The 18,309-nt window shown below is 39.1% G+C and overlaps 1 protein-coding gene across 17 annotated transcripts in view; it reads right to left on the bottom strand.

The window, feature by feature from the left end:
• The window catches only part of obscnb (obscurin, cytoskeletal calmodulin and titin-interacting RhoGEF b), a 54,010-nt gene extending 35,701 nt beyond the window's left edge, over window positions 1–18,309 (bottom strand). For 16 of the 17 annotated variants that reach the window (XM_084102272.1, XM_084102281.1, XM_084102282.1 and 13 more), the window contains exons 1-29: window positions 18,087–18,309; window positions 15,683–16,754; window positions 13,352–13,621; window positions 12,983–13,243; window positions 12,419–12,721; window positions 11,659–11,925; window positions 11,471–11,577; window positions 11,036–11,204; window positions 9,646–9,921; window positions 8,895–9,170; window positions 8,485–8,760; window positions 8,038–8,313; window positions 7,615–7,890; window positions 7,192–7,467; window positions 6,492–6,767; window positions 5,756–6,031; window positions 5,209–5,484; window positions 4,829–5,104; window positions 4,352–4,618; window positions 3,966–4,235; window positions 3,617–3,883; window positions 3,147–3,413; window positions 2,573–2,685; window positions 2,292–2,445; window positions 2,045–2,206; window positions 1,838–1,942; window positions 1,433–1,699; window positions 688–957; window positions 121–387 (exon numbers count right to left, since the gene is read on the bottom strand). In XM_084102272.1, coding sequence (XP_083958398.1) covers window positions 121–387; window positions 688–957; window positions 1,433–1,699; window positions 1,838–1,942; window positions 2,045–2,206; window positions 2,292–2,445; window positions 2,573–2,685; window positions 3,147–3,413; window positions 3,617–3,883; window positions 3,966–4,235; window positions 4,352–4,618; window positions 4,829–5,104; window positions 5,209–5,484; window positions 5,756–6,031; window positions 6,492–6,767; window positions 7,192–7,467; window positions 7,615–7,890; window positions 8,038–8,313; window positions 8,485–8,760; window positions 8,895–9,170; window positions 9,646–9,921; window positions 11,036–11,204; window positions 11,471–11,577; window positions 11,659–11,925; window positions 12,419–12,721; window positions 12,983–13,243; window positions 13,352–13,621; window positions 15,683–16,745 — 7,609 coding nt within the window. In that variant the 5' untranslated portion in view covers window positions 16,746–16,754; window positions 18,087–18,309. The remainder of the gene's footprint in view (window positions 1–120; window positions 388–687; window positions 958–1,432; window positions 1,700–1,837; window positions 1,943–2,044; window positions 2,207–2,291; window positions 2,446–2,572; window positions 2,686–3,146; window positions 3,414–3,616; window positions 3,884–3,965; window positions 4,236–4,351; window positions 4,619–4,828; window positions 5,105–5,208; window positions 5,485–5,755; window positions 6,032–6,491; window positions 6,768–7,191; window positions 7,468–7,614; window positions 7,891–8,037; window positions 8,314–8,484; window positions 8,761–8,894; window positions 9,171–9,645; window positions 9,922–11,035; window positions 11,205–11,470; window positions 11,578–11,658; window positions 11,926–12,418; window positions 12,722–12,982; window positions 13,244–13,351; window positions 13,622–15,682; window positions 16,755–18,086) is intronic. The other variant, XM_084102275.1, reaches the window with a different exon arrangement.

Below are 18,309 nucleotides of genomic sequence, written 5' to 3'. Positions count from 1 at the left end.
TATAATGCCTTTTGGTGTAGTCAAAGCCTCTTACAAGCAACCCTAACCCTAGCGGGCTGGATGTATAAAGGGAATGCAATTTGAAACAACATGCTTCGAATGCCTTCTTTATGACTTTACCTTCTACTTTGAGAACGGCTTTGCTCTCACAGACCCCGACCTGACAGCGATACTCTCCAGAGTCCTCTGCACTCAAAGCTTGTATAATCAGCTGCACATTGGCGTCCTTTTGCTTCATGCTGTACTTGCTAGAAGCCTCCAAAGCAGTTTGACCCTTAAACCATTGCACTTCTTTTGGTGGGGCAGAGAACTTGCAGCACAGTGTGGTGGAAGTCTTCTCCTTGGCTGACACATCCTTGAGAGGCTCAAGGACTTCAATGGGACGCTCTATGGGGCGAAATGAACAGTGACTTTGAAAACAAAAGTTCACAAAACTACTATATTCTACAGCATTACATTTCATCTGTAGTAAACATATAACCAGAACAAAATAAACCTTTTTAAAGCTCTTCAAAGCACTCAGCCTAAACATTTTTGCAGCAATTTAAATTCTACAATAGCTAACATTTCTGTATCAATTCTATCATGCATCATTATCAAAAACTATTTAACTGGAATTATTAGACTCAAATTAGATCACTTTTAGAGTGGCTATTTTGCAAATCTTGTTTAAACCAAGTCCCTAACCTTTCACTTTGAGCTCAGCTGTTGATTTGCTCTTTCCAGCTGTGAACTGTACTGGGCCTGACATGGAGGCCTTGGTCTTCTTAAAAGTGAGGTGGTGCATGGTTCCCTCTTTCTCCATCTCGATATCTGCGCTCTCCTTTAGCTGTTCCCCATTCAGCATCCACTTCACTGGTTTGACTGTCTCCACGCTGACTTCCACTTCAAAGTGGGCGGCAAATGGCTCAGTCACCTCCACAGAACTCAGCTCTCGTACTATGCTGATAGCCTGCTCTGAAAGTTGTGATGATACAGTATAGTGCTGTGTCAAAAAAATTGCTACATAAAAAGTTTATTGTTGTAAAATTCTTTAAAAAGACTTTAGACTTCAGAAAAGTCAAACTTGCGTGGAAATAAAACAAAATGCATGTAAGCAAAATTTACATAACAGAAATTTAAACTGTAAGCAAACATTAATTTGTCCCTGTTTAGAAGGGCAAATTAATAAGATAAATAAGATATTTTAAATATAGTTAAAATCACAAACAGGCTCATACTTGTCTGTTGCAGATCAATTAAAACTGATCTACAAACTGTAGCTTATCAAATAAGTAAAAACATGCAATTACATTATGTCCACCCTTTTACAGTCGGTTTTCTTTTTAGTTTTCTTCTTTAATAGTGTGTGGTTGTGCTTCATGAATTCAGTTGTGCTTTCATCCTAAAATGTTATTATTATTATTTTAATCATAACTGAAAAGGTTTTTACCCTCTACTAGTAGCTGACATGAAGTCTTATCATCAATGGCGTCACACATGTATGTGTCCTCATCATCAGAGTCTACGTCGATGATGGTGAGCTTCCTGTAGATGTCTTCACTGGTGATCTCGTGCTTCTCGCTGGGTTTGAGCTCCGACTTGTTCTTGTACCATGTGACTTTAGCACTGGCCCGTGACACCTGACACTCTAAGTATGCACGGTGTTTGAACATGGCGATTTTGTCTCTCAGTTTCTTCACAAATCTGACAGGCAGTTCTGTAACGATTATAAGGTGACTTGGGGGGGTGATTTGTTAGAGAACAGTAGAAACACTACACAGCCCAGGCTGTAGTTCATTAGTCTTAACACTGAATGCAAAATGCATGCAGATATGATAGACACATGACCACGAACCTTTAACCTTTAGTTTAGCAGTTGAAGAGGCCTTCTCAGCTGTGAACTTGATTTCACCAGCATCCTCAGCCTTTACAGATTTGAAAAGTAGTACGTATGTTCTTCCTGAGAGAAAGAGAGTTTTAAATGAGTTTGAGAGTTATTGATCTGTCCCAATTGGATCTGGATTTATGCTTGTTTGATCTTAGTACATTCAGTTCAACTCACCCTCCTGCCTCATCTTGATGTTGTCTCCAGCTTTGAGCTTGGCATGCCCTTTGTGCCACTGAGCCTCTACTTCATCGTGAGAGACCTCACAAACAAACGTTGCACTCTCCTTCTCTGTCACCTCTGTGTCCTGCAGTGGCTTTACTATTTTAATATCTCGGGCTGCAAGAATTCAAATACAATCATTTATTCATGTGACACTACAAAATGTTTGAGTAACTCCCACTCAGAATTCATTAATCTTTACCATGAACCGTGAGCTTGGCTGAAGTATTGTCATCCGTTGTTCTACACATATACTGGCCCTGGTCCTCATACGCACACTTGTGGATGAGGAGGGTGCGCTTGTTGGCCTGGGATTGAATGCCAAATTTCTTTCCTGGCTTTAGTTCCTCATCATCCTGATAGAGCAATAATGACACAACTACATCAACATTTTCTTTTCCTAGTTCTATTTTCAAATTATTTTATATTCCATTCATATGTGACTACCGGTACACAATTTTTTCTAAATTTAATTACTAATACCTTAAACCACTTGACATCAGCATTTGCTCTTGATACTTCACATTCAAATGTGACTTTCTCCTTTTCAGGAGAAACGATATCCCGTAGGGGTTTGAGGATCTTCGCAGCTGGCTCTGTGGACACAACACCAATTATTAGTAATTACGGTTGCAATCATTCTAGATTTTAACACTGGTGGTTCTGGTTCTTTTCATAAGTTTCATATACACCTTACTAAACCCCCAATAAACGACTCTTACACAGGCTGCAAAAAGTTAATCATGCTTAAGGACACAATAGAACATAAAATGTGGAAATTAATATACAGTAGTTTGTATTGTGGAATATACTTAAAATATTGGATATGCAGCTTCTACAAGTACTAAACTTAAAAATATACTTTTTATAATCTCATGTAAATGCTATCTTACTGAAAACAAATTCTTAAAAAATATCTTACTGAATCTTGCAATTCACTTAAGAGCACAACCCAATTATTGGATGATGCATTAACCCTAAATTACCGACTTACACCCTTTGCATGCCAAGAATTATAAGTGGGCTTAAACCTAAAGATGCCAATGTACAAACTAACCTGTAACAATTAGTTTTCCAGAAGTATGGACATCCTCAGCTTGAAAGGTAATAGCTCCACCATCACTTGTCTTCAGCTGGGACATAGTCAGGCTGTGCTTGTTGCCCAGTGCTGTAATGATGATATTGGGTCCTGCCTTCAGTTTCATTCCATCTTTGCTCCAGGATCCTTCTACATCAGCCTTGCTAAGCTCGACCTCCATAGTGATGGTCTCTTTTTCTTGTACTTTCACCTCTTTCAGGCCTTTTACTACCTGAATCTTCTTAACTGTAAAATAAAAAACAATGGAAATCCAATGATGAGACGCTTTTAGGAAGGCATAATTGAATGTGCATTTCGGTTAATGATTTTCATGGTCAATTTTTATTAACTACTAGGTTATATATAGTCATCATAGCAAACATATGGAATGAAAATATTATGATCGAAAGAGTAACTCTGTGATGGAGTAACAATAAAGGAAGCCCTACTTTCTACTGTCAGTTTGGCCTGGGTCTTGTCATCTAGGGTTTCACATGAGTAATGTCCTCTGTCAGCATATGCCACGCTCTTGAGGACCAAAGTCTGCTTGAAACCCTCCACATGAATCTCCAGATTTCCTCCTTGCTGTAGAACCACACCATTCTTCATCCACTTCACATCTGTTGAGGGTTTACTCAGCTCCACTTCCAACCGAACTGTGTCCTGCTCCTGCACAGTCACATCTTCAAGCTTCTTCTTAAATGTGACAGGAAGCTCTGCAAGATACAGATATGTGTGTACTGAGAAACATGTGCTTGCCTGCGGATATGTTGCATTACGCTTAACAGTTATCCTTACCTTGTACTTGGAGTGTGGCCTTGCACACTTTCCCATCGGCATCGATACTGATCTCTCCTGCGTCCTCCTGAGTGACAGCTAAGATAGTGAGGGAGTAGCTGCTTCCTCCAAAAGCTAACTTAAATTTGGGACTAGCTGTTATAGGAAGACCATTATGCAGCCATCTGACACTGACATCGGCTGGTGTGATAGAGCATTTGAAGATGGCATCTTTGCCTTCATTTGCAACAACATTGTTCAGCTTGGTAGTGAACCTCACCAGACGTGGGGCTGTGAGAAATTAGATTGAAAATTTCAAAACATCTATCACTTAAAACAATCTTAAGTTGCGTTTGTTCATTTGATGAAAATTTATGACTTTCAGACATGACACTGATGGTTCTTACCTTTAGTGGTGACTTTGGTGGTGGTTTTGTCATCTTTGCATTCGCAGCTATACTCCCCTTCATCCTCCTGAGCCACAGCGGAGACAATCAAGATGCAGTTGGTGCTATCAGTGCGGATGCTGAATCTGCCGCCCGGTTTGATTTCTTTGCCGTTATGCTTCCAGAGGACATTACCTGTGGCTTTGTTGAGGGTGCAGGAAAGGGTCATGGTGCTTTCTAGTGCTGCAGATACCGGTTGCAATGGCACCACAAATTTTAAAGGTACCTCTGCATGGAATAATTGAGGGGAAAAATTAAATCATATTTTGTCTGCAAACAGTTAGATTTAGTATTTCAATAAGTGCAATTATATCTTACATTAACTACTTTGAAAACTTCATATGTATAAGTATAGAGACAATTGCATTGAATTTTTTTTTTTTTAAATAAATATGCAGTAAAATTTTCATTGCTTTGAAATAGCAAATTAGCTTTTACCTTTGATCTGAACCTTGAACTCCACCTTGTCATCAGCAGTCTGGCAGGAGTAAGTGCCATTGTCTTTAGATTCAGAGGACTTAACAATTAGGACACGTGAGCGACCTTCCTGTTTCATCTCATACTTTGATCCATCTTTTAGTTCCACTCCATCCCTGAACCACTTAACACTACAACTCTCTGACATCACCTCGGTTTTTAAAACAACCTTCTCTTTTGACTCGACCATCACAGTTTCTTTTGTCACAGATGTCTTCTGGAATTTGGTAGTGACATCTGAATAAAAAATAAGAAATATTCACTAAATTGTAACCATGTTCTGGAGGAAGATAGAAGATTGTTCATTAATGGAGGTCCACTTATGTCCTAGAAAGTCTTACCTTCCAGCTGAATCTTAAAGAGAAGTTTTTCATTCCCAACTTCACAGGTATATTCTCCAGCATCCTTCTTCTCCACATTCTCCAGCACCAGCTGACGGCTCTTGCCCTTTGACTCCATGTGGACAGTCTTACTGGAGCTCAACTGCTTGCCATCTTTGAACCATTTCACCTCAGTCTTGAGGTCAGAAACTTCACAGCTCAGAGTGGCTTTCTGGGATGCTGAAACCTTAACTTCCTTTTGATAAGAGTCTTTGTTGGTGAAGGCAGTTTTGAGCTCTAATGAAAAGGTATAAAGTGTTTACTTCATTCAAAGAGTTTAGTTTGCCAATTTACAGAGAAAGTCAATACTAAAGTGACACATTAAATATGACACTAGAGAAGAAATATTTTCATAGCAGCTTTTAAACAACCCAAAGAAGACTGTTAAGATTTGACATATTTCACTTATCAGTGCAAATTGTGAATAAGTTATTTGGTGTGGCCAAGAGCAGCTACTGATGACCAAATGCACAGAGCCAAAATTAACAGTCCAAAATGCTTTCCATACCTGCCACCTGAATCTTAAAGGGCAGTTTCTCATTCCCAACTTCACAGGTATATTCTCCAGCATCCTTCTTCTCCACGTTCTCCAGCACCAGCTGACGGCTCTTGCCCTTTGACTCCATGTGGACAGTCTTACTGGAGCTCAACTGCTTGCCATCCTTGAACCATTTCACCTCAGTCTTGAGGTCAGAAACTTCACAGCTCAGTGTGGCTTTTTGGGAAGCAGCTATTTTGACTTCCTTCTGATAGGAGTCCTTGTTGGTGAAGGCAGCTTGAATGTCTAGTTGGGCAGGTACAGTGCACCATGGATCCAATATAACAAAACAGAATTATTTGAGTCAATATATTACTTAAAGTAATAGACGTCAGATACTGTAAGGACTGGATGGTTGAGAAAGCCAGAATGGATCATAAATTGTGGTCTATATTTTAAGCAAATAAATCCAAATCACATTGCAGACTAAAACTTTTTTAGTAGCATTGAATTCAGCAAAAAAATGCTTTTTAATTTTAAAATTTACCACTTCTTGAACAGAAAAACTTCATGTATTACTAAATCTACAAACACATGTTAATAAGATCAATGGTCTCTTTTACCAAGGCCAATTTTTTATTGCTACATGTAGAATTAGCTTTTGTCAAGCTTCACTGTATTACTGTAGTTCTGGTCTTTTTCATTTGCAAGAAAAACTAAAGTAGAAATAGAGTGCCAATAGACAAACACAAGAATATTCCCATACCTGTCACCTGAATTTTAAAAGCAAGTTTTTCATTTCCAACTTCACAGGTATATTCTCCAGCATCCTTCTTCTCCACGTTCTCCAGCACCAGCTGACGGCTCTTGCCCTTTGACTCCATGTGGACAGTCTTACTGGAGCTCAACTGCTTGCCATCCTTGAACCATTTCACCTCAGTCTTGAGATCAGAAACTTCACAGCTCAGTGTGGCTTTCTGGGATGCTGAAACTTTCACCTCCTTCTGATAGGAGTCCTTGTTGGTGAAGGCGGCTTGAATGTCTGGTTGGGCATTAGACAATATCAGAAAACAGTACTCTTTGGGCAATTATATCACTCAAAATATTAAACAACAGATACTGCAAGGACTCTATACTTGAAAATGTAAGAATTTATCATAAACCACAAATCATTCCACAGAAAACCAAAACAAATTACATTGCAGACTGAAACAGGCAACACATTTTTCTGCCTATAAAAGTACATAAATAGTTGTATCTATAAAGACACATTAATGAAATCTTGTGGCATGCTTTTTTTTGACCAGATGCAAGGCATACTGTATCAAACCCCTTTGTTATATTTAAAGTTGGTTTTCTTAATCTTTGTTGACTTACTGTATTGTAATTGTGGTATCTTCCATAAAGAAAAAAAAAAAAAAAAAAAAACAGCAAGCCAATAGACAAACACAAGGATGTTTCCATACCTGTCACCTGAATCTTAAAGAGCAGTTTCTCATTCCCAACTTCACAGGTATATTCTCCAGCATCCTTCTTTTCCACGTTCTCCAGCACCAGCTGACGGCTCTTGCCCTTTGACTCCATGTGGACAGTCTTACTGGAGCTCAACTGCTTGCCATCCTTGAACCATTTCACCTCAGTCTTGAGGTCAGAAACTTCACAGCTCAGAGTGGCTTTCTGGGATGCTGAAACTTTCACTTCCTTCTGATAGGAGTCCTTGTTGGAGAAGGCGGCTTGAATGTCTGGGGCAGAAATCAAGATTCAGGAATATAGTGTCAGAAACTACTTTCAGTTTTATGTAAAATTTGCTTTGGTCATCTATGATTGAGTCACTGGAACCTTAAAAAAACACAAAAAAACAAGACAAAACACTGGCATGTTGTTCTTACCTTCCACCCGAATCTTAAAGAGAAGTTTTTCATTCCCAACTTCACAGGTATATTCTCCAGCATCCTTCTTCTCCACGTTCTCCAGCACCAGCTGACGGCTCTTGCCCTTTGACTCCATGTGGACAGTCTTACTGGAGCTCAACTGCTTGCCATCTTTGAACCATTTCACCTCAGTCTTGAGGTCAGAAACTTCACAGCTCAGTGTGGCTTTCTGGGATGCTGAAACTTTCACTTCCTTCTGATAGGAGTCCTTGTTGGAGAAGGCAGCTTGAATGTCTGGGGCAGAAATCAAGATTCAGGAATATAGTGTCAGAAACTACTTTCAGTTTTATGTAAAATTTGCTTTGGTCATGTATGATTGAGTCACTGGAACCTTAAAAAAACACAAAAAAACAAGACAAAACACTGGCATGTTGTTCTTACCTTCCACCCGAATCTTAAAGAGCAGTTTTTCATTTCCAACTTCACAGGTATATTCTCCAGCATCTTTCTTCTCCACGTTCTCCAGCACCAGCTGACGGCTCTTGCCCTTTGACTCCATGTGGACAGTCTTACTGGAGCTCAACTGCTTGCCATCTTTGAACCATTTCACCTCAGTCTTGAGGTCAGAAACCTCACAGCTCAGTGTGGCTTTTTGGGATGCTGAAACCTTAACTTCCTTCTGATAGGAGTCCTTGTTGGAGAAGGCAGCTTGAACGTCTGGGGCAGAAATCAAGAATTAGGAATATAGTATCAGAAACTACTTTCAGTTTTATTTAAACTTTGCTTTGATCATGTTTAAGTCACTGGAACCTTAAAAAACAAACAATAAAAAAATAAAAAAAAATAAAAAATAAAAAAAAAGATAAAACACTGCATGTTGTTCCTTACCTTCCACATGAATCTTAAAGAGCAATTTCTCATTCCCAACTTCACAGGTATATTCTCCAGCATCCTTCTTCTCCACGTTCTCCAGCACCAGCTGACGGCTCTTGATCTTTGACTCCATGTGGACAGTCTTACTGGAGCTCAACTGCTTGCCATCCTTGAACCATTTCACCTCAGTCTTGAGGTCAGAAACTTCACAGCTCAATGTGGCTTTTTGGGAAAATGCTACTCGGACTTCCTTCTGATAGGAGTCCTTGTTGGAGAAGGCGGCTTGAACGTCTGGTGCAGAAATCAATATTTAGGAATACAGTATCAGAAACTACATTTAGTTTTATGTAAACTTTGGTCATGTTTAATTGAGTGAATGGAACCTTAAAAAAAAACAAGACAAAACACTGGCATGTTGTTCTTACCTTCCACCCGAATCTTGAAGACCAGTTTTTCATTCCCAACTTCACAGGTATATTCTCCAGCATCCTTCTTCTCCACGTTCTCCAGCACCAGCTGACGGCTCTTGCCCTTTGACTCCATGTGGACAGTCTTACTGGAGCTCAACTGCTTGCCATCCTTAAACCATTTCACCTCAGTTTTGGCATCAGAAACTTCACAGCTCAGAGTGGCTTTCTGGGAAGTTGAAACCTTCACCTCTTTCTGATAAGAGTCTTTGTTGGAGAAAGCAGCCCGAGTTTCTAAAAATGACATTTATTCTTTTAGTGAAACATAAAAAAATATGTAGTTCTGCACCACAAAAAGATCTCAAACATCTCCAAAATGGACAAAAACACACTGGACTAATAATAAATGTTATGCAAATTTCAACAACCTCAGAGGGATTGTTTCCCAGAAAATAATCTAGAATTTTTTGTATTCATGGTTCAAGATACTTCTTGGAAAGAGCTGTACCTTCAAAAGACCATTGCTGTCCACAGTAAGATCTGACAATGGTATGATAAATGACATGCTAAACTTTAATATATCTTATACAAGGCTGATATAACTTTTAATTTCACTTATTAAATCATTTATTAGCTGTAGGAGCATTTAGCGTTTAGCTTCATGTTCAAAAAACCATAAAGTTATGACAGTAATTAGGTATTGTGGCATGTCTGATTAATCCTGCTCATTTAAATTTTTAGTTTAAGACTAATTAGCGCATAGTCTTACCTTTTATCTTGACCAGGAATGTCATTTTGTCCTCTGCCGTCTCACACGAGTAGTGTCCTTCATCGCTCTGCTTGGCACCCCTGATGACCAGCTTCCTTTGCGTCCCTTGAGACATAAAAGTTGTCCTCTTGTCCTCCGTTATTTCTATCTGTTCTTTCTTCCACACAACAGCGGTTCCAGGAGAAGCAACCTCACAGCTCAACACCACGTCGCCCACCAGAGCATCACTCTCCTGGGGCTGAGTCCTCGGCTTGTTAACAAACTTAGTTGGTTCTTCTGTTAGGATAAAATGGAGGATTAGATGCCATACCTCTCTGTAATTTTAACATGATTAGGAATATGAAATGGATTATAGAAAACATATCAAACATGGCAAGAAATAGTCACATCCATTGTCCATTTGAATATAACAGATGTCTTGTGACAAAAAAAACGAACAAACAGATGTGACAACTGAAACTCTCCTGATTTACATTTACATTAACAGTCAGGAATATGTATATTAAATATGAGTTTGCATTGATCATGTTAGTCATTTCAATGGAAAAATAATATAAAAAACTGCTGTAAAAAAAAAAAAATTGGTTACCATACAGTGAAAAATTTATATTTATATTTAAAAAATATAAAATACATGTAATTCTACTGTAAAATATTTTAAACGTTGTTTTTATGCCTTTATGTGAGGGTATTTGCATTTATAATTGGGTTTATGCAGCTACCAACTGCTTAAATATTATGTTCCCAAAATTCTATAATAAATATAGTTATTAAAATGGTTTTGTTAAGTATGATATCAGTATCATATTAAATTATTTCCAAAAATCAAGCTAAATTAAATATAAATTGTACATCCTGTTTAGCCAAATTTTGTATCCTAATAGTTATATATATATATAGTAATAGTTATATATATATATAGTAGTAACTTAAATAGCATTGAGAGCACATCATAAATCTCACCCCAAAGCATATTTAATATATGATACCTGAGTGTATGAGTGCTAAGCAGAAGTGTTAAAACACAACTTCTAACACTTCCTGTTGAGTAGCTTGAGCTCAGCTGTTCCTAGCTGTCAACGCTGACCGCTTGCACCATTTATCCACTCAGAAATCTCTGTACTAAGCTGGGATATACGAAGCACTGACTACTCAGCAATGACTTTAATTCTTGAGAAATTCCTAAATAGTACACTGCAAGCAGATGGCACTTCAATTTAAAATTGTTTCATTTTCATATATGTAAATAATTGTATAATTAATATTATTTTAAGCTTGAAATATATATATAGAGGCTAAAACAGAAATAGAGGCTAGTTGGAAATAGAGGCTATAAAAAGCTTTAAGTAACTGAAGGTCAGTAAGTGAAGAGAAAAATTGCCTGTTTCACCTTTAAGGGTAAGTTGGACAGACATTTTATCGCCATCACACATGCATTCATAAATGCCCACGTCCTCAAGGTCCACGTTGTGGACTGTCAGTATGCGTTTGCGCTCCACACTTGTGGCTTCATATTTTTTACCCATCCTCAGCTCCTTCCCATTCTTCATCCAAACAACCTGCAGCACAGACAGTACATGTAGTTAATTGTCAAAAAGAAAAAAATGGCTTATTACCCATCATGTCCACACATCTTTTACTGTAGATATTTGGATTTTGTCTGTTTTGTAAGGGCAATGCATCTCAAAAGTCAACTGTGCCACTTGTTGGACAATACAATTTAAACTCCGATAGGAGCAAGCATTTCAAAAAATGTAAAATACTTAATGTATATTTAAACATTTTATTTGGATTTTGCAAGACAAAAAAACATGCATTTTGTCACCTGGACACTTGAGTCGGACACTTCTGTGTGCATCTGAGCAGAGGAGTGCTTGCTGAAAGTAAATACCTCAACCTGAGAAGACTTACTGGTGAAACGTGAAGGTGCAGCTAAAGAACATCAAGGAAAAAAAATCAGGAACATTGTTGAATTTATTGTACTTTAGTTTTCAGAAACTGTTCCTTTCTTACCTTTCACAGTAAGTGTGCAAACGCTCTGAGATCCGCCTCCCACAAACTTGACTTGTGCCCCGTTCAGTGCCATGGACATCTCCCTGATGACCAGCGTGTGTGTGGTCTTTGAGCGTGTGATCAGATACTCAGATCCACTGCGGATCGTTCGGTCATTTATGGTCCAGGAGCCAGAACATACGCCCGAGAGCTCCACAGTGAAGGTGGCTTCTTCGTCTGCATGTGCACAGCAGCTCACCAGGCCTGTCTTCACTGACGCTGTGGGCTCTGATCAAACAAATTCAAAAATACTTATTGGAATATACTGATTTATGTAACTTTATATTGGTTTATACACTGCCCAGCCAAAAAAAAAAGGCGCTGTAGACTTTACAGAATGCTTGAATTGCATTTTCAATACAAGATCTTGACTAAAAATGGATGTGATTTCCTATTGATGGAAAATGATTCTTCATGCTCCCTCAACCATTCTTTCACAATTTGAGCCTGATGAATCTTGATATTGTCATCCTGGAATATGGCCATGATGTGTCTTCCTACATGGTTGTTTAAGAAATGAAAAGCTACACACTCCATCAATTAGGGTTAAAAGAACTGTTCCCAAACATATAACATGATAGATCCATAATAATCACTGCAATAATGATCCAATCATAGACTCTTAAGCATTTGCCAATTTAAATCCAAACAGCAACTTTTTTTTTTTGGCCAGGCAGTGTATTTTATGAATGTCCACAGCAATCAACAAAGCCTTTCTCACCAAGATAAAATGTTCCAGGAACCTCCAAGTAGGCACTCTGACCGAAATCATTGACCGCTGAGATACGGAACTGATAGCTCGCCTCCTCTGGGATTTCGCTGAAGGTATATTCAGTGCTAGACACAGTTGTACTAGTGATTTTAACCCAGGTTTGGGCTCCAACCTTCCTGCGCTCCAAGAAGTAGCCGGTGATGGGCACAGGCCGGTCACTGTCCGGTGGAGACCAGCACAGTGTGATCGATGAATCTGTTTTGTTCCGCACCGTTGGTTCAACTGGGGGATCTGGAGGGTGTTTCCTCGGTGCTGAGGTCAAAGTTAAAATTATTGTTAATAAGGTTAAAGAAAAAGAATCTCTCTACTGTAAATGTCACAAACAATTGTGTTGAATTGTTTCCACACATTCTCCATCAAAGAAATGGAGTACAAACACCATCACATAGTAGCTGTAGTGTCATAAAATTGTGATTCCTGTGGCAGATATGAGGTTTTTGAATCACAAGAAGGCAAAAAACCTTTTGTAAAATCTTTTGGAAAGGTAGTGGTCTGATTTACAAATGTATTCACCTGTGACAGAGAAGCGGGTGGAGGTCTTACAGTCATGGGCGATAAAGGCCACCTCACCAGAGTCCTCCGCGGTACATTCACGAATGGTCAGTGTGTACTGTCTGTTAATGCGGGCGATAATAATTCGGGAGTCCTCTTTCAGCTTCTCCCCATTCCTGGTCCAGTATGCATCATCTACTGGTTTCTCCAGCTCCACACAGAAGATCACAGTATCGCTAACTGGCACCACTGTCCTCCTCGGCAGCTTTTTAGTGATATTGCCTGAAAATGCAGAAAAAACATCACATCACAAGTAATCCATTATCATTCAAGCTAACAAAATAAACCATATTGGAATGGTGGTGATGGGCTTCCTCTCAAAGATTTTACCCAGCACTGTAAGTTCGGCCACGGTGCGACTGCCTTCCTTCATCTCACAGATATAGACGGCATCATCATTGGTGGTGACATTGTGAATAGTGAGGCGGCGCAGGGTTCCCTCCACATCCATGCGGTACTTGGTGCATTCCTCCAGACGGGTCTCCTCCATAAACCAGTTAGCCTTTGTTTCCGACACTGGTACCTCACACTGCAGTGTTGCCGTTTCCTTTTCCTTCACCTCAACATCCTGCAGCTTTCTCTTGAATGGAATCTTTGGCTCTGGCAAGGACATGTTGAATATAGTGAATATACAGAAGACATACACAGTAAGTTCTTTTTTAGCTGGCAGTCATAATTTGGTTCCTTGTGGTTTCATATTGATTAGGTCTTCAAGAAGACAATGATAACGGTTAGGGTGGTTCCAGATATAGTACTACTCAAATGCACCAAACTTCATTAAAAGTTCAATGTTCATTTAAAAGTGAACCAGAATGGGAGACCACTCCAAGGGACCACAGTGTTTTTGGTGTTCATAATGTATGTGAACTTAAAAGTGGATTACAAATGTACCGATAAATGATGAACCATACTTATTCGTCTGTAGTTAACGAAATCGTTAACTACAGTTTTTGTGGGTATTTTTAGGTGGGCCTGAGATTATTTGGGGTGTTTACTTCATATACAGTATAAACATTATTTCGGCACAAGACCACGTCTAAAGAATAAAGCTGGCCATCAAATTAAATAAATACATTTTTGACTTTATATGATGTTTAATATGTTTTTATCCAACAGATAGGCCTATGCCATTGGCTCTACTTTACCACCAAGTCAGTCATCTGAAATTTGAACATGTTTACACAAAACAAATGTCATGAACTTCACCCTCCTAATCCCTACACAGGGGCGTCACTGCTTTTTGTACTGCAATAGTGGACTGGTATTCGGCTAAGTTTCTGTGACCTTTCTCTAAGGTGCCTGTGGCATGATAGTCGAGATTAAGACCAAGGAGCAAGGAAAGAAAATACTATTGCTACACTTCTGGCTAAAATTAGAACTCTGTCTAAACATACAAAACGTATACATCTATGAAAATCATTGTCTTAATTTAGTTAACAAAGGCTTAGTTAACAAAGAATTTGGATACAGATCAATGTTTCAAACCCTGAAGACATAACTTGGAAAGTCACCCACATAATGGCGTCAGAAGTGAGTTTGCAACTAGCCATTACAACAACTGTGAACTAATCATCACCAGCAGAAAATAGTTGTAATGCTACACCCTGTTCGAACACTTGCAAGCACTTTGCTAAGCAGAGAATGAGCTGGAAGGCAAAGATGACTGTCATTAGTTGATACAATTTCAGTTTAAAGGTTGGTGGTTTAATTGGGCCAACTGTATTTTAACACAGTAGTTATTGTGCTGATGTAGTGCTCCTATCTGCCAGACTCTTTAAAATAATGATACTCACCGACTGATACATGATTTTGTAAACCACTGTACTTGTGTAGTTCTAAAGGGAAACTTTCATCCTGATTTCACTTTTATTATGAATTTAAGATGTATTCTGTGACATAACCAAGGGGTATTTACAGTTAGCCTGTGCCTAGCAGATTTACTAAATAGGGCAAATCAGTGTCGTCAGTAGATCACGCGCAAAACTTTCCACAAATTAGAGAACACAGATGCAGCCGGATCATTTCCATAATGACCAACACAATCTACCAAGAGCAGTGCAAATTAGAGTCTGGTTTAAGCATGCTTTTTTGGGGCATTAAATAATGGAGAAAATACCAGTAAATCAACTAGCGTAAACCTTAGTAAAACACCTTGCATGATTAATTTAAATACTCTCCTCTCATAAATTTTGCGTCTGAAAGGGAAACTCCTACAAATGTGTATGCAATAAATTCAGCCGCAAAAATAAACCTGTCCACACCTTTTCAGTGCCAATTTTTTCACTGCGTGCCTTTAGTAAATCCTGACAGTAGCTTTTTTAATGCCAAAAGAGGGTCTGCGGTGGAGCAAGCTATTTGGCCCTTTGTCACTTACTGATTGGCTATAGCTTTAGGAAAAGACCACAACAGCTAAGTATGAATGCATCTGGTTGTTCAAGACACTAATGAATTAATTACTTCCCCCAGAAAGGACTATGTCAGTGTATGGAAGTTTGCATGCCTCAAACAATATACAAAAGGTTTTTATGGCCCACATTAGCATCATCTTGTAAAAATCTAAGTTTAAACAGAATGCACTGTAAATACTCAATCTAATAGCAAATGTATCAATTAAGATGCATAAAATTACAAAATATATATACCTCCAGACATTATTCTTACCTTTGACGATCACTAGCACAGCACTATAGGTTTGTCCAGCCATATTGGATGCATTGCAGGTGTACAGCCCATTATCGGTCTGTTTGCAGTAGAGCACCTTGAGGATGAAATTCTCAGCCTGGTCCTCATACATAACATGTCTGCGGCCCTCGCTGATGTTCCCCCCATCTTTCCTCCAGATGATCTGAGGTTTGGGATGGCCTGTGACGAAACAGCTAAGCTTTGCATGTTTACCCTCAGTCACAGTGCATGTTCGGGTAAACACACCTTTGGGCAACATGCTGGTTAAGGCCGAAACCCTCTGCTCCTGATCAAGTTCCTCTGTGATCTTGGAAGATGATGTTGAGGAACTCTCCATGGTGCGGTAGAAAGAGATATCCTTCCGCATCTCTTCTTTCCGCTTTTGCATTTGCGAGAGGAGGGATGTGCTCTTGTCTGCATTCAGGAGACGAGTATCTTGAAGGTCCACCACCAGAGTGGCAGCAGACTGAGAGCGGCCAATGGAGTTCTGCACACGGCAGGTGTAGGTACCACTGTCCAAGCTCCTGACGTTCTGGATCCTCAAGGAGCTGGATTCATTTTCTGAGGTTACCTTAATGCGGTTGGTCTCACCCAAGTAGCGGCCATCCTTTTCCCAGTCAAAGTTAGGTGCTGGATGGGCTGCCACACGACAATAGAAGGTAACATCACCCCCTAGACCCACACGGGTGGAAACAGGCTTCACTGTAAACACTGGAGCACGATCTACCACAGTTTCCGGCAATCCCACCTTCAGGGTCACAGCTGCGTATGCCTCTCCGACATTGTTCTTAGCACGACACATGTACTGACCGCTGTCTTCTAGAGTTAGATCGTAGATGGTAAGTCGGTAAACGTCACCATCATCGACTGTTTTGAAGCGTCCCCCTGCAGAAAGAAGCATTTTTTCTTTCTCCCAGGTTACTACAGGTACAGGGTTTCCCACAATAGTGCAACTGAGGGAGGCATCTCGTCCCACACTCAGCGAGAAGGCCTTGGGTCGAGTTAGGAAGCGTGGAGCCCCACCAAATAGATTCTGATCCATTACTGCTTTCTGTAGAGATGAAACAACACACTTTAATAAAAGTACACGATGTGGTTAATGAATAGAGGAGAAACATAAGAACTTGAGATTATAAAGTTTTACATATTTGCACCCTGTCACCATTATATCTTGCTACCCAACTCCAGAATGTTTCTGGAAATCTGCTCCTGAAATTAGTATACTGCAAGTCAGTTTGTATAATCTGCTAATGACAAATAACCATGTCAAGGATCCTGAAATAGACATTTTGAGACATGAGAGATGCCTACTTTTAGAGATGCTCACTCAAAGCTCTCCTGTTTCCCAACCACAAATAAGTATAGATAATAGTTGATTGAATGACTAGAGTCTAGTGTATAAACCTTGTTAAAAGGGTTTAAAACAAGTATGGCCTTTTTGAGAATCCAACTTTTTCTATGTATCTGTCAGGTGACACTACACAAGCATCCACATGATATGCTGTAATAATGACACAGTGTTACACAAGAACACTTTCATGCATGCAAGTTCAACAAAATCCAGGGAAAATATATTTGGTCAACCACTGTTAATTTAAAGGGACTAAAAGTTATTTCTTTAATGTTTTGGGGGTACAGTAATATATAGATGACCTCAAAGCAAATGGACAAAGCCATAAACCATGGAAAACTTACATTGTCCATTTTTGACATAACTTTACACAGAATAACAAATGCAAAATAACCTGTAAAATCCTATATCAAGCAACAATACTCTTATTGCCCTACATCTTTAAAAAAGGTCAACAATTTAAATCCACTACCTCCAACAGAACAGTGGTTAATCTAGTGAAATCTAGCCACAGAAAGTCAGTTTTACTGATGAGATGAAATCCCAGTATTATAATATTAAACAAAAGGATGTTGATCTTTGAAAAGCGTGACATTTGCAATCTCTGACACCTCACTACCCTAAGCTGCCTGTCCCAAAAATAACCTCAGCTGTCGGGCTCTGTCTGCAGTATGTCCATTTGTAGAAGAGATCCGACCTGCTGTGTGATAGGACATGTATGTTTTTGTCAATGGCATTTTTTCTGTACTATAAATTTAGTTTCAAAGAGCGACAGACGTTTTCGTCTGGGTGGATCTTTCTTTAAAAAATCTTTTTTTTTAAATCTTTTTCACAATTAAAACAATGTAGCCTAGTGTTTAAGTTTAGACTTAATACGACACAAATAATAAAGAAACGTAATCAATTCAAACTTGTTGAATTTGCGAAGTTTCTCTAATAAAATAAAAACATTTAAAAAACGAGAGTGAAGTCTTCCCTCAGATTAAAAGTTTTCACCTTTCAGAATTTCATTTTTTTTTAAATGACTCTTACCTTTTTCTCCTCAGGCTAGATGGTATAAACCGGTGCAGATGTTCATAAATATCCGATGCTGGCATGCGAAAATATCCGCGAGAAAACAGGTAAATTCCGTGAACTGTAGAGGAGGAGGACAGTGTGTTTTATCCCCCAGTGTCTTTGCTTTCTGTGTGACGCTCTTCTTTCTGTCCAACCTCCCGTTCAAAATAGATCCGTCACTTACCGGAGCAAATGTGTG

Source organism: Abramis brama (assembly GCF_963993115.1).
Source record: "Abramis brama genome assembly, chromosome: 24".
NCBI classification, from domain to species: domain Eukaryota; kingdom Metazoa; phylum Chordata; class Actinopteri; order Cypriniformes; family Leuciscidae; genus Abramis; species Abramis brama.
Note: the sequence above shows the minus strand (reverse complement) of the source record. Positions and strands in the feature narration are given on the sequence as shown.